We start from the raw sequence: 16486 nt of genomic DNA on the forward strand, positions 1-16486 counted from the left end.
TATTCCCTTGGATTAAAACACTAAAGACTTCTGTAAAAAGGAGATGTTTTCCGAAATGAGTGGTGTCTGAAGGAAAAGTCAGTTCTGTTGGAAGGAGTGGGGAGGAAAGGTGGAGGGAGGTGTCCTGATCATGGGCTACTGCTCCTAAAAGGATGCCAAATTTGAGGACTCAGACTTTCAGAGACACTTGGGTATCAAGTAAAAAAGCCATCTTAAGGTGGTACTTCATTCTTCCTTGGTTGTGACTGTATTTAAAACAAGAGGGAGATGCAGTTTTTTTGAGTTTGGGATTATTCTGACCAAATCATCTTAAACGTTTGTTTTGCTTTGTTTTGCAGTGATAACATTCAACAGTATCTGATGACAAATAATGTACCAGAAGCAGCCTCAACTCTGGTGTTTATGGCAGAGCTTGACATCAAGCTCCAGGAGTCTTCATGTACTCATCTTCTTGGTTTCATGAGAGCCACTGTTAAATTCTGGCATAAAATTCTCAAGGACAAGCTTACTAGGTAGTGAATTAACTCATATTTCATGGTAATTGTTTTCAGATAGATATTTGGTGATCATTATACTTTACTGAAATATGTCTTACTTTTCTCTTACAGTGATTTTGAGGAAATATTAACACAGCTTCATTGGCCATTCATTGGACCCCCTCAGACTCAAACTAGCTTAAGTCGACCAGCCTGTGCCCCAGAGATATATAGTAACCTGGAGACACTATTTTGTCAGCTTCTGAAACTACAAACCTCGTATCTTTGTTGGAGTTGAAAATTTACTAAAATTTCTTTATTAGAGAGTGAATTTGTGGCTGGGTAGAAAAACCTTTTGAAAGTGGCTTGAAGCCAAATGGGAATTTGGGTTGAATTTGACCTATATTTGCTCCATCAAGTGGTGTACTGTTTTCTTTCAAAGAGAATTGCACTTAGGGTGGGAGGGCAGTGAGGAAGAGTCCCAAAACACATGACTGACTCAAGTTTTTATCACACATAGATCTCTTGGGATAATAGAAAAATGGGTGATTGGGAGGAAAGCCCTGTAATTTAGGGTTTATTTAATAAAAGGGTTATTTGTATGTTCCCTTACTTATTACTATCCTTTATGTTAGGAAAGACAGATTAATTCTAATTACTTAACATCTGTAGTGCATTTTGTACTGAATTCATAGTTAAGTAAAGTTATATTACATAATATAATTAACCTTCCTTACTATCTGATATATTTGTTGGAAAATGTGTTTTGAGTGTATGCATGTATATGTTTTTCATTTTTTTCCTTGACTCAGCTATGTTAGAGATGAATTATTGACTGAGCCAAAACAACTCCCAGAAAAATACTCTCTTCCTGTATCCCCTTCTGTCATCCTGCCCATCCAGATTATGCTGACTCCCCTTCAGAAGAGGTTCAGGTATCACTTCAGAGGGAACCGGCAGACTAACCTTATAAGCAAGGTGTGCTTTGCCAACTGTGTCCTTGACTTTTATTATATGTTAAACATTTCTGTACTCACACTGGTTTAAGTTAAAATTGGATTTATTCACGTTTCTATTTTTTTCTTGAAAGAGCTGAATTCTTGTTCTGTCATTGTCCTTTGTAAGATATATTTTGGGACTATGGTGATATGTTGTAGGAATCAACTCACTCATTAGCACATCATCTGACCAGTTTCTCAAGTGTCCCCTTAGGTGTGCTGTAGTACTTGCTGTGGTTGTTTTTACAACTGGATCCACATGTGTTTCATTGCAAATTGCCCTTTCAATTTTATAAATATTTCAGAAAGAGAATTTAAGTCAAAAGATGGTAGAACATTAGCTTTTGAACAGAGGTGCTGAAGCTAAGATTAGCAGCCATGCAAGGGAATAAATGATGGGAATCATTTTGTGGCAATTTTCAACATTTTAGTTGAGGGTCTACACCTATCTATATTGGACATACTTTTGAGATTTTTCTTTAATTTGACCTGAAAAACAGTTATAGCCATTTCCAATGAAATTTCTTGCTAATTATAACCTCCATGGTTGCCAGGGGATTGTTTTTCTTTGAGTTTCACAATATCTAAAGCAGTGCATATAGCAGCTGTTCAGTAGGTGTTTGGAATTAAATGTAATTAAGTGCCAAAAGGCACCTGGTATTGTCCATGTCGTATATTAATCGACATGTAGGTTTTATAGAATTCTAAAGGAATCAAGGGACTACAATTATCCATGTGGTGCAGCAGTGCTCCAAAATGTATTCACCAAATGCAATAAATGTGCCACAATGATGAAAGAGGTTATTGATGTGGGGGGGGGGGGGTAATATGGGAACACTTACATTTTTTGAATGTAACATAAAATAAAATAAAATAAAATAGAAAAAAATAAAGCAATGAAGGGATAGCCAATTAGGTTTTCACAGGAAGTACTAAGTGGTAATGGGCTTCCGGTTCAATTCAGCTGTTCTGTTGTACTTTATGAATCTCCTCCCATTTTGGATGGAGTGGTGCTGGAAAGAAGTATAGCATCAGTTAGTAAATTGTGAGGTAGTGCAATTAGCCTAAAGGCAGTGATAATGTCAGGTAAGGAAATTGTCCATAATGCTGGCTGCTATTTAGAGTATGATCCCAACAGTCATGGCACTCTGTCATCAAGCCTAACCTGTGCAGTTTTGAGATTAGAGACTGCCTGTTATTAACCTTTGTATTCCCAGCATCTAGGGATTAACCATTCAGTAAATATTTTTGAATCCCTGTCCAAAAAACTTGGGAAAGTGTTGCAGAGTTCTCCCTAGGGACAATTTAAATGCTACACACTTGGGAAGCGGACTTGGCTCAATGGATACAGCGTCCGCCTACTACATGGGAGGCCCGCGGTTCAAACCCTGGGCCTCCTTGACCCGTGTGGAGCTGGCCCATGCGCAGTGCTGCTTGTGTGCAAGGAGTGCTGTGCCACGCAGGGATGTCCCCCACGTAGGGGAACCCCATGTGTAAGGAGTGCACCCTGTAAGGAGAGCTGCCCAATGCAAAAGAAAGTCCAGCCTGCCCAGTAGTGGTGCCGCACACACGAAGAGCTGACACAGCAAGATGATGCAACAACAACAACAACAACAAAAGAGGCACAGATTCCCTGTGCTGCTGACAAGGGTACAAGCAGACACAGAAGAACACACAGCAAATGGACACAGAACAGACAACTGGGGCAGGGCAGGGGGGAAGGGGAGAGAAATAAATAAAAATAAATCTTTAAAAAAATAAAAATAAAAAAAAGATGCTACACACCGACATTTTCTGTTCTATAATTACATTTTGAGGCATGTATATTTTTTGTAATACAGATCAGCCATTTTTTTCCTTAATTTACATTTTGAAAAGAAAAAGCAAAAAGAAATAGTCTTTTAAAATTATTTTGGGGAAGCGGACTTGGCCCAGTGGTTAGGGTGTCCGTCTACCACATGGGAGGTCCACGGTTCAAACCCCGGGCCTCCTTGACTCGTGTGGAGCTGGCCCATGTGCAGTCCTGATGCACGCAAGGAGTGCTGTGTCACACAGGGATGTCCCCCACGTAGAGGAACCCCATGTGCAAGGAGTGCGCCCCTTAAGGAGGGCCACCCAGCACAAGAGAAAGTTCAGCCTGCCCAGGAATGGCGCCGCACACACGGAGAGCTGACACAACAAGATGATGCAACAAAAAGAAACATAGATTCCCGTGCCGCTGACAACAACAGAAGCGGACAGAGAAGACACAGCAAATAGACACAGAGAACAGACAACCGGGGCTGGGGGAAGGGGAGAGAAATAAATCTTTAAAAAAAAATTATTTTATAGTACTATTTAAAAACAAATAATTTCAGGGCCAGCAAGTGGTTCTTTGTAATACTCATCATTTTGAGTATTACAGTTTGTGGTGGTGTAAATATATGAGTTTATTGACTTAAGCCATGTAATTGGAATTTGTTGGGAGTGCATTGGGAAACATTTGCTTAAGCCTTGCATGAGTACAAAATCCATAGTAGGATTTGTACTCTTAAATATACATGGAATTTTTAGCTTATTTTTTGAGTCCTGTATACAATTAAATAGAGTCATTTAATTGCAACGACTTTTCAGAATTCAAACTATTTTACTTTCTTCCTTAGCCTGAATGGTACCTGGCTCAGGTCCTTATGTGGATTGGAAATCACACTCAATTTCTGGATGAGAAGATTCAGCCAATATTAAAAAAAGTAGGCTCTTCAGTAAATGCAAGGGTAAGATACTAATCCTAAGCATTTCAGTTTTAGAGTTGTGTGTGAACATGAATATCTTGTCATATACATACCTCATGCTTCTGTATTTCTTTTAGCTCGAATTTTCTCGGGGCCTTATGATGCTGGTTCTTGAGAAGTTAGCTACTGATATTCCTTCTCTGCTCTATGATGATAATCTCTTCTGTCACTTGGTGGATGAGGTGCTTCTGTTTGAAAGGGAGCTACATAGTGTTCATGGCTACCCTGGCACTTTTGCCAACTGTATGCATATTCTATCAGAGGAAACCTATTTTCAGAGATGGTTGACTGTGGAGAGAAAATGTAAGTGCTAATGTGGTTATAGGGTGGGAAGAGATGTCTGTTTCTGTGTATATGTATTTTTGGTGTTTCCTCCAGTTCTGGGTAGAAAGTTGCCTTCAAAGATCATTTTCTTTACATCAAACTTCAGTTTTTCCTGAAACCACACTGTACATATTTTTAGACAGGCATATTCAGGGCAGTAGGGTGTATAGTATTTCTGTCCGTGGTAGAAGCTTTTTGGATGTCGTTTGTTAATCGATATAACTATTTTGAAGATTTTGGGGGAGAAAAGCCAAAATGTTTTGTTTAATTCCAAAATAGGGCATGTTAAATATAGTGCAAGGTTATATTTATTGTATTTCTTACAGAAAAGTCATTGTTCCTAAACAATTGAGTTGAAAGGTTAAGAATGACCGTAACTATTTAACTGATATACTTTTTTCTGCATATCAGTTGCTCTTCAAAAAATGGACTCAATGCTTTCATCAGACGTTGCCTGGGTATCCCAATATAAGGATATCACTGATGTGGATGAAATGAAAGTTCCAGACTGTGCAGAAACTTTTATGACTCTACTCTTGGTTATAACTGGTAAACATAAGGCTTTTAAGATACTTCTTTATTTTGAAAATACTGACTTTTCATGTGGTATTTTTTCTCATAATTCAACAAATTCATAATCATAGTGGTTATTATAATACTTCATATTCAGCTTGTATTTTGGCAGAAATCTAGCACAATATTCTAGCATTGGGATGTTTAATAGTTTAATCAAGAACTTAGGGAAGCGGACTTGGCCCAGTGGTTAGGGCGTCTGTCTACCACATGGGAGGTCCGCGGTTCAAACCCTGGGCCTCCTTGACCCGTGTGGAGCCGGCCCACGCACAGTGCTGATGTGCGCAAGGTGTCCCCCGCGTAGGGGAGCCCCACGAGCAAGGAGTGCGCCCTGTAACGACAGCCACCCAGTGCGAAAGAAAGTTCAGCCTGCCCAGGAATAGTGCCGCACACACGGAGAGCTGACACAACAAGATGACGCAACAAGAAGAAACAGATTCCTGTGCCGCGGACAACAACAGAAGTGGACAAAGAAGAACATGCAGCAGGTAGACACCAAGAACAGACAACTAGGGGGGGAGGGGGAAGAGAAATTTAAAAAAAAAACACAAAACAGTATACATGAGGGAAAAACTCGAATTGTTTTACAGAAAATTAATTAAATAAAAAATTAAATTTTTTTTCAAGATTTATTTATTTCTCTCCCCTTCCCCCTCATTGTCTGCTCTCTGTGTCCATTTGCTGTGTGTTCTTCTCTGTCTGCTTGCATTCTTGTCATGCAGCACCAGGAAACTGTCGCTTTTTTTTGTTGCGTCACCTTACTCCGTTAGCTCTCTGTGTGTGCGGTGCCACTCCTGGGCGGGCTGCACTTTTTTTACGTGGGGCGGCTGTCCTTGTGGGGCACACTCCTTTCGCGTGGGGCACCCCTATACGGGGGACACCCCTGTGTGGCACGGCACTCATTGCATGCAGGCAGCACTGTGCATGGGCCAGCCCACCACATGGGTCAAGAGGCCCTGGATATCGAACCCTGGACCCTCCATATGGTAGGCAGATGCTCTATCAGTTAAGCCACAACCGCTTCCCAAGAATTTAAATTTATTACCCAAACTCTCCTGTCATTCAGTTTTGTTTTTTTTTAAGATTTATTTTTATTTCTGTCCCCTTCCCGCCTCCCACCCCAGTTGTCTGTTCTCTGTGTCTATTTGCTGCAAGTTCTTTGTCCGCTTCTGTTGTTGTCCATGGCACAGGAATCTGTGTTTCTTTTTGTTGCGTCATCTTGTGTCAGCTCTCTGTGTGCGCGGCACCATTCCTGGGCAGGCTGAACTTTCTTTCGCACTGGGTGGCTCTCCTTACAGGGCACACTCCTTGCACGTAGGGCTCCCCTATGCAGGGGACAGCCCTGCATGGTGGCACTCCTTGCGCGCATCAGCACTGCATGTGGGCCAGCTCGACAAGGGTCAAGGAGGCCCGGGGTTTGAACCGCGGACCTCCCATGTGGTAGACGGACGCCCTAACCAGTGGACCAAGTCTGCTTCCCTCATTCAGCTTTTTAAGTGTTTTCAATAAATGGTTATTGACCCAAATTTTAAATATTTTCTTGGCCTTGACTTTTATCAGAGATTGAAAAAGAGAGTAAATGCATAAAGTAACTTTCAAGAGTGGAGTAGTAATAGAATTGAACTTCTGTTATGGTGGAGCTTTCTGGCCAGTGGGTGACATAATAGCCTCTCTCCTTTTTGGTCTGTAGCCATCCACATTGCCCCACTGCAGGCTTGCTCGTTCTCCTGGAGCCATGGGGTGTTTTTTGCCATCATTTTCCTTTGTCCTGTCTATTGCCTGGGCCTTGGAAGTAACTTAAGAGTGTCATTCTGGCCAAGTCAGTAAATAATTCCACATTCTTAGCTGCAAGAAAAATATAAAAACCACTAAAACAAGAAAATTAAGATAAAACTCATGAGTCTTTGAAGAACTCTTTATTGGAGAAATTTTCAAGCATACCCAAGATACAGAGACTAATATAATGAATCCCCAGGTACCTATTAACAAAGTTCAAAACATATATCTTTTTTCTATTATATTTTTTCTCCCTGACCTTTTTCCCCAGAGTATTTTAAGGAAAATTTCAGACATTCTTTTTCACCTACAAATCCTTAAGTTTGTTTCTCTTTTAATCTATCATATTCCCCTCTTCCTTTTTTAAAAATGCTACTTATTTGTTGAAGGAAACTGAGTCTTATTGTATATAATTTTCTCATATGCCTTTTTAAAAAAATTGAGGTATATTTTACCTACAGTCAAATGCACAGATCTTAAGTGTACAATTCAGATGATTTTCAACAAAGGCACCAAAGCAGTTCAGTGGGCGAAAACCTGTAACTTCATCATGGTTGGTACCAAAAATCTTCATATGTCTTTTTAACATTCTTCACAGACAGGTACAAAAATCTTCCCATAGCTTCCCGAAAGCTACAGTTCCTGGAGTTACAGAAAGACTTAGTAGATGATTTTAGGATACGATTAACTCAGGTGATGAAAGAAGAGACTAGAGCTTCCCTTGGCTTTCGATACTGTGCAATTCTTAATGCTGTCAACTACATCTCAACGGTACTAGCAGATTGGGCTGACAATGTTGTAAGTTAATGTGTTTTTATAGTAAATAATGTCATTGTTTGGATTGTTTTATCTTTTTAAGATAATAAATCTATTGTGGAAAAATATATGTATTAAGCAGAATCATGGTGATCACAAACTTAGGTTTGATTAAAGTACACATCTTTTTCAGTCAGAAATCTCAAATGGCTAAGTAATCCTGATCTTTTAATGTACTTAATCACTGAAAAGAAAGCCAAACTTTCATGAGACAGAAAGTAGGTGAGTGGTAGCCTAGGGCTGGAGTAAGGGTAGGTGGGGGTCTTGGGGGTGATGGCTGAGCAGTGTGAGGTTTCTTTTTTTTTTAGGTCCTGGGGACTGGGGATTGAACCTGGGACCTTGTTTTTGGGAAGCTGGTGCTCAGTCACTGAGCCACATTGGCTTCCCTGAAGTGGTTTTTTTGTTTGTTTTGCTTGCTATTTTTGTTTTTTCAGGAGGCACTAGGAACCAAACCCAGGACCTCCCATGTGGGAGCCACATCTATTCCCTGGTGTTTCTTTTCGAAGTAAATGAAAATGTTCTAAAATTGACAGTGATGATGGTTACACAATTCTGTGAATATATTAAAAGGAACTGAATTTGAATGGGTGAATTGTATGGTATTTGAAGTAAGTTAATAAACATGTTAGCGTGTTTTTGTTTCCAGTTCTTTCTACAGCTTCAACAGGCAGCATTAGAGGTCTTTGCAGAGAATAATACTCTCAGTAAATTGCAACTGGGACAACTAGCCTCTATGGAGAGCTCTGTCTTTGATGACATGATTAACCTCTTAGAGCGCTTAAAGCATGACATGTTAACCCGTCAAGTAGACCATGTTTTTAGAGAAGTTAAAGATGCTGCAAAGTTGTACAAAAAAGAAAGGTGAGTCCTTATGTTTTCTTAAAGTCAACTTGTAACTCTGGTTTGGTAAAAGTTGAAAGGTGGTACATGCAATCAGATTCCAAGATGTCTGGAAAGCACAGGGTTTGGCCTTTTGTACTCCAAAAATTTTGAACTGTTTTTAAATGGAAATATTTATTCTTTCAGATCTTTTTCATCAGAATAAACTGATCGTAATTTAACCTTCATATGTGCTTGTAAATGTAGAGAGCTGGTGTGTGCGCTGGGGTTGAATGAACTAGCCTATCACCCATTTTACAAAATAAGGTGCTCCTGTTGTACCCTGGGCATGATTACATTGTATAATTTATTCCACTACTGTAATTGTCTGTTGACACCTCTATTACTCTTTAACAGATTATAGACATCCTTGAGAGCAGACAATGTCTGTTTGTTTTGGCATAGTCCCTGCCACAGAGTACTCATAATCAGTTGGACGTGATATTAATCCTCATTGTTTTTACTGAAAATTAGAGTAAAATATTAGCTGATGTCTTAAATGCTAGTCATTTTTACACTTTAACTGTTTTATAATTATATTAACAAGTCCAACATGAAAATTTTGGGATTGGTTTCTTAAAATATTTATCATCTTCATATTAAGTAAAGTAACTGATTGAGAGCTAAAGTATGAATACAGGTATATTTGTCTTCTTGATAGAACTGTACATTTTTTTCTTCTCCAAAATGCACAAGGACTATTTAAACATGGTATGCTTCCACACATTTAAAATGATTTATTATGTCTTTAAAAATATGAGGTGGTGATAAAAAATTTTATAGTAAAAGTTACCATGCTGTAGGCTATGCTGCTTTTTTTGTTGTTTGTTTTTCAGATGGCTCTCCTTGCCATCTCAGTCAGAGCAGGCAGTCATGTCCCTGTCTAGTTCGGCTTGTCCCTTATTGCTTACAATACGAGACCGTTTACTTCAGTTGGAGCAGCAGCTTTGTTTCTCCTTATTTAAAATTTTCTGGCAAATGCTTGTAGAGAAGCTGGATATATACATCTACCAAGAAGTAAGTAAGAGGTAACCATTTTACTGGGCTGTGATGCTAATCAGGCAACTGTTATATCATATGAATTTTGCTTTGTTTCAGATAATTCTTGCTAATCACTTCAATGAAGGAGGAGCAGCTCAGTTGCAGTTTGATATGACTCGGAATCTTTTCCCTTTGTTTTCCCACTATTGCAAAAGACCAGAAAATTATTTTAAGCAGTAAGCTCAATATTTAGCTATTAATATTGATGTATCAGATTGTTAGAAGAAATTGACTCCTTTTTAACAACTTTAGGGCCCCAAAAATGTTTGGTAGATTATGTATAGAATCAGTTAAAAATGTTAAAACATTCACTTCATATTTAAAATATGTACAGAGCACAATGCTAAGCACATTGGAGAAACTAAAATAGAGTAAGATATGAGCCATGACCTCAAAGAGTTTACCAGAACTGGATATAAATTATATCTTGGGCTTTGTTTCCTGGCAGTCGGTTTAAGGCTCCTATTTCCTTATTACTGGAACATAAAATAGAAAATGCGAACAAGTGCAGCTCTGCCATATTCAATAAATATAAGAAATGACAAATAGGTTTTGTACCTGAAGGAAATTTGTTTTCTTAAACATTTGATATTAATTTTTATTCTAAATGTAACTATAAATGTATGTAAGAAGAATTAGTATTTTCAGAATTTGTTGGTTTAAAATTTAATTTAGTGGTTTCTGAGATTTTAAGGTATTCCTTTTACATATATAAAATGAAAAATTACTTTTGCTCAATTCATTGAGGTATTTGACTAAAGTCTAATTTATTTAGGATAGTAATGGAGTAATGGATCCATATTGAAAACAGTAATTGTATTAAATGATAGTTATCTAGTGAAATAAAACTAATAAATAGTTTAACATGTTAAAAAAAACAAATAGTAGATTGAGAAATATATTTTAGAGGACATGTGGACAACCAGTGTGGGCAATTTACTTGTTCACTACGAAATTATTGTAAGACAATATGGATAATACAGAGATAGAAAATGGAGAGTTCATTTCCTTTTTCTTTTTTTTTTTTTTTAAACAGTATAAAAGAAGCCTGTATTATCTTGAATATGAATGTTGGTTCTGCCCTGCTTCTGAAAGATGTACTACAGTCAGCTTCAGAGCAACCTCCTGCCACAGCAGCATTAAATGAAATTGGAATTTACAAACTGGCTCAACAAGACGTTGAGATTCTACTTAATCTGAGGACAAACTGGCCTAACACTGGCAGATAATGTAGGTCTTTCAGGAAAAGCCTTTTGTTTCTGTTTATTTGGTTTTTGAACAAAAAAGAAGCTCATTGGATTTCATATTTTATGATGAAGTTCTATATTTATGGAACTGCACAGCTAAACATTTTATGGAATCATTTATCTTGGGCTTAAGGTGTTATTAAAATGCCGACCATATTTCATGAGTCCTCTTGTTCCTAAAAAAACAAAAACATAAAACTCAGAAATTAGGAAAACTCAGAATAATCCCACTTACAAATATAAATGTTAATGAGTCTGTTGAAGAAAATACAAGAGCAAAGGTAATAAATTATAACCAACTTTTAATTTCCTATGTTAATTAAAAGAGATGTTGTGAATAACTCACAGTGAATACATTTAAAAACAAATCATTTTAGAAACATGCCTAGTCTGGGAATTCACTGTATTTCTGTAAGAAAATTCATTGTGAAATGGTGACTAAGGTAGAATTTCTCTTCATTTTCCACAAATGTTGTCTCATTTAAAATATTTCCTAGTTCCATTCCTTGTGACCGTGGACAACATTTTCTTTCAGGATGAAACATTTTGGGCCAGATTACTCTGTTTCACCCTTTCTCCTGGGATATGAAATGTAATTAAACATTTTTTTGTTTAATATTTACATAATTGATGATGAGATGAAAATCAAAATTTTTTCCCTAACTTTTACTTGGGATTGGGGGTTATTAAATAATGATTTCTTGATTAATAAATCTTCTGACAGTAAAACTTTAAAAAAGATTGAACTAGATTAACAGGTTTTATGTAACAATCAAGTTTTATTCCAATAATGGTTTTTTGTTTTTTTCTTTCCCGACCTAACTTTTAGTTAGTACTTTTCATGCTGTAACACTTCAAATCTACATTTTTCATCTGAGGCTGCCATGCAACCTATACTATCAAACATTTACTTCATGATAAATTTAAGGAAATATTTTGAGACAAATTCTGTTACTCTGTATTTCATACAGAGATTTTCCAACTAGTGTATTGAGCTCAAAATTTTTGGTTGTTTTAGAAGACTGGGGTTTCTCTACTTCATTCTTTGAGAGTTGCTGAGGTTTCCCTGGGAAAATAATATAGCTGCCTCTGGAACATCTTCAACTCCAGCATTTTCTCCCTCCCCTCCACAGACTTAGGGACTTTACTTTCAGTCTTTCCTGTCCTATCTAGTCAACTGAAAGTTTAAAGAGAATGAAGTTTCTCTCAAAAGCTGGAACCTCTAGGCTAAAATGTATGAATTTTACTTAAGAATTATTAAGTATATTTGTCACATTATTAAGATATTTGTCATTTAAAAAAGAAAAGATGGTGAAGTAGAGAGTTCTAGAATGCAGTCCTTCCACCAGAACTACTATTAAACAGGCAGGGACTGTCTGAAACAACTATATTCAAACTCCAGAGGCCAGAAGAACATTGTACAACATCCAGGGAAGAGCGGAGGAAGAGGCTGATAAATTATGGTAAAGAACAGTGACTTGCTCTTTCCATAGTGGCTCCTGTTGCCCATCCCCTACTCTTCCAGCAGACAGACAAGGGGTATGGCCACTGGCTAACTCACTGGTGGCAGAAAAGGACATAAAAATCCTCTTCCCCAAGACCAGGGTGGGCACAGCTGATCACTGATCATGGCTTTTGATTACGTACTTTGAGTTGCTGGGGACCTGGTGCTGAGGATGGCCATTGTTTCAACCTGCCTAGGACAAAGGGAGCAGCGGCCATTGTTTCAACCCATGGCGGAGGAGACTAAAAGATGCTATACTTCCTCAGAGCTGCAGAGGATAGGTAATTGAAGGGCTGTGTTTGCTGGGCAGGCCAGGGGGGCTCAGCTTTGGAGAGCCATGAAGAAGGCTCCCAGGGTCCTTTTGAATCCCCTCCCCTGGGCACTTTGGAACTGGTCTGTGCCCCCTTCATGGGTCTCTGGCCCTATTTTAGCTTGGAGAGACTGACTTAGGCAAGTCCTCTGGCATGTCCCTCCTCCCAGAATTTGCCCTCTAGGCAAAAGCAGTTTGAGACAGGAAAGGAATATAAGAAACTATAGAGGCAAAGTCTGGGCCAAACGCCTACTGGCTTCAGGCACCCAGGGGAGCTCTGTCTCCTGGGGATGGAAGGAACAATCAAACTCCTGTCATCAGGGGAACTCTAAAGCAATTAACAGGCAAAAACCCAGGAGGCAATCAAATCCCTGCACACTGCATTTGCCTGGCACAGACCTTCCTGATTAGAGGGCTGAAGCTCAAGAAAACCCTGTCTCAATACCAGATGGTTACAAAATCAAGAAACAGACACCTCAGAGAATAAACCCTGGAGTTAACTTTTTTTAGACAGTACCAGGGATTGAACCCAGGACCCTGTATATGGGAAGCAGGCACTTAACCACTTGAGCTACATCCACTTCCTCCCAGAATTAACATTTTAAGATATTAAAATGTAGAGTGTGCAACAAAAGAGTACAAGACACGGGAAACGGACTTTGGCCCAGTGGTTAGGGCGTCCGTCTACCATATGGGAGGTCCGCGGTTCAAACCCCGGGCCTCCTTGACCCATGTGGAGCTGGCCATGCGCAGTGCTGATGCGCGCAAGGAGTGCCGTGCCACGCAAGGGTGTCCCCCGCGTGGAGGAGCCCCCACGCGCAAGGAAGTGCGCCCGTGAGGAAAGCCGCCCAGCGTGAAAGAAAGTGCAGCCTGCCCAGGAATGGCGCCGCCCACACTTCCTGTGCCGCTGACGACAACAGAAGCGGACAAAGAAACAAAAAAGCAGACAAAGAAACAAGACGCAGCAAATAGACACCAAGAACAGACAACCAGGGGAGGGGGGGAAATTAAATAAATAAATAAATCTTTTAAAAAAAAAAAAAAAAGAGTACAAGACAAACAGGAAATGATGGCTTATCCAATGGAAAAGGATAAAAATCCAGAAGCACCAACAAAGAAGACCAGAATGTGGACATATCAAACAAAGTCTTTAAAAAGTGATCTTAAACATGCTCAAGGAGATGAAGAAAAATACAGAAAAAGACCTAAAGGATATCCGGAAAGCAATGAATGAGCAAAATGAGACTCTTAATAAAGAGAAAATTTTACAAGAAACCAAACAGCTACTAGGGTTGAGGATCACAATAACAAATGAAAAATGCCCAGGAGGGTTTCAAGAACATAATGGAGCTGGCAAAAGAAAGAATCACAGTGAACTTGAAGACAAGACACTTGAAATGAATCAGGCTGAGAAGTGGAAAGAAAAAAGTAGTAGTAAAATGAAAATAACTTAAGACAGTTGTGGGACACCATCAAGCATACCAATATAAACATTACAGAAGTCTCATAAGAAGAAAGAAAGGGGTATAAGAAATATTCAAAGAAATAATGACTGAAAACTTCCCAAACTTAGCAAGAGATGTGATTATGAACATCCAAGAAACCAAAAGAACACCAAACAGGATAAACATGAAAAAAAAATATACCCTGTCATATGTTGATTACATATATAAAGTGGAAGGGGAGAAAAGGAGGGAAGAGTGGGTGTAGCTCAGTGGTTGAGTGTATTAAGGCCCTGGGTTGTTTGATCCCCAGCACCTTCAAATAAAAGGGAGAGTGGGAGGAAAGGTGCTGAAAGAAAAAAAAGAAAAAAACAAAAATTTTATACTTTCTTGCAAAAATGAAGGAAAGATTAAGGCATTCCCAGATAAAAGGTGAGGGACTTTATCACCACTAGACTTGCTCTATAAGTAATATTAAAGGGAGTTCTTGAGACTGAAGGGAAAGGACATTAGACAGTGTCTCAAAGCAGCATAAAGAAAGACTTGCAGTAAAGGATAATTCTAAATGCCAGTATTACTGTAGTGTAATGTTTGGTTATACAAATCTATTTCTTCCTACAGGTGCTAAAAGGCAAATGCATAAAAAGTAATTATAAATCTATGGCTTTGGATATAAAATGTACAAAGGTATAAGCAGTAGCAAGTACAATAAGAGGGGTATAGGAAATGTATATGTGTATGCATTAAAGTTAAGGTAGTATCAAATCAAATTTAACTTATATATATAAGATGATAAATTTTAACCCATGGTAACCACAAGGAAAATAGATGAAAAATATATCCAGATAAAAAAGAGAAGGCACTCAATATGGTATAACACCAAAAAATCAAATAAATATAAAAGTGTGCATTAATGGAAGAACTGAGGGATAAAAAAGGCATAAGACATACAAAGGATAAACAGAAAAATGGCTGAGGAAGTCTTGCATTATCTGTAATTTTAAACATAAATGGATTAAACTCTCCAGCTAAATGGCAGATATTGGCAGAATGGATAAAAAAGCATGCCCCAACAATATGCTGTCTACAATAGATTCACACCTTACATTCAAAGATACAATTAGGTTGAAAGTAAAAGGATGGAAAAAATATATACCATGTAAGTAGTAACCAAAGAGAGCTGGAGTAGCTATACTAAGTATCAGATAAAATGAACTTAAAAGTCAAGAACAGATATGAGGGACAAAGATGGTCATTATATACTGATATAGAGGACAATGCAACAAGATGTAACAATTATAAATATATATGCACCTAACAGCAGAGCCCCAAAATATATGAAGCCAATACTGATGGATTTGAAGGGAGAAACAAATGGTTCTGCATTAACATTAGGAGACTTTAATACACCACTTTTCAGTAATAGATAGAACATCTAATCAGAAGATCAGTAAGGAGATAGAAGACTTGAACAATACTGTAAACCAACTAGGCCTAACAGACATATATAGAACACTTCAAAAACAGAATATAGGGAAGTGGATGTGGCTCAACTGACAGAGCATCTGTCTACCATATGGAGGGCCCAGGGTTTGATACTCAGGGCCTCCTGACCCATATGGTAAGCTGGCCCATGCGCAATGCTGCCGTGCACAAGGAGTGCCATGCCACCCAAGGAGTCCCGTGCCATGCAGGGGCGCCCCTGTGTAGGGGTGCCCCACGTGCAAGGAGTGTGCCCCGCAAGGAGACCTGCCCCAAGTGAAAAAAAGCACAGCCCACCCAGGAGTGGCGCTGCACACACACAGAGCTGATGCAGCAAGATAACACAACAAAAAAAGAGACAAAATTCCCCAGTGCCACCAGATAATGCAAAGCGGATGCAGAAGAACACACAGCGAATGGACACAGAGAGCAGACAATGTAGGGGGTGGGGGGTGGAATGGGAGAGAAATATAATCTTAAAAACAAAAACAATACACATTATTCTCAAGTGCACTTGGATCATTTGCTAGGATACATCATATTAGGTCTCAACAAATTAAAAAATACTGAAGTTATATAATGTATATTCTCTGTCCACAATGGAATGAAGCTAGAAATCCATAACTGAAGGAGAAATGAAAATTTCACAAATATGAGGAAATTAAACAGTGTACTGTTAAACCACCAGTGGGTTAAAGAGGAAATCACAAGGGAAATTAGGAAATATTTTGAGGTAGATGAAAATGAAATTATGATATACCAAAACCTATGGGATGCAGCAAAGGCACTGATTCTTGAGAGGGTAATATATAATTCTAAATGTTTATATTAAAAAAAGAAAATCTTC

General features: G+C 38.6%; 2 protein-coding genes across 6 annotated transcripts in view; one reads left to right on the forward strand and one right to left on the reverse strand.

Moving 5' to 3' along the window:
- Positions 1-11640, forward strand: part of RINT1 (RAD50 interactor 1) — a 33166-nt gene extending 21526 nt beyond the window's left edge. For all 5 annotated transcript variants that reach the window (XM_004448800.5, XM_004448798.4, XM_004448801.3 and 2 more), the window contains 11 exons: positions 339-512; positions 609-755; positions 1298-1454; positions 4117-4227; positions 4323-4548; positions 4981-5118; positions 7517-7716; positions 8381-8595; positions 9450-9630; positions 9712-9830; positions 10691-11640. In XM_004448800.5, the coding sequence (XP_004448857.1) occupies positions 339-512; positions 609-755; positions 1298-1454; positions 4117-4227; positions 4323-4548; positions 4981-5118; positions 7517-7716; positions 8381-8595; positions 9450-9630; positions 9712-9830; positions 10691-10883 (1861 nt within the window). In that variant the 3' untranslated portion in view covers positions 10884-11640. The remainder of the gene's footprint in view (positions 1-338; positions 513-608; positions 756-1297; positions 1455-4116; positions 4228-4322; positions 4549-4980; positions 5119-7516; positions 7717-8380; positions 8596-9449; positions 9631-9711; positions 9831-10690) is intronic.
- Positions 7044-16486, reverse strand: part of EFCAB10 (EF-hand calcium binding domain 10) — a 32455-nt gene continuing 23012 nt past the window's right edge. The window contains exon 4 of the mRNA XM_004448803.4: positions 7044-11077. Within this exon, the coding sequence (XP_004448860.1) occupies positions 11041-11077 (37 nt within the window). The 3' untranslated portion in view covers positions 7044-11040. The remainder of the gene's footprint in view (positions 11078-16486) is intronic.

This window comes from Dasypus novemcinctus, chromosome 5 (assembly GCF_030445035.2).
Source record: "Dasypus novemcinctus isolate mDasNov1 chromosome 5, mDasNov1.1.hap2, whole genome shotgun sequence".
NCBI lineage: Eukaryota > Metazoa > Chordata > Mammalia > Cingulata > Dasypodidae > Dasypus > Dasypus novemcinctus.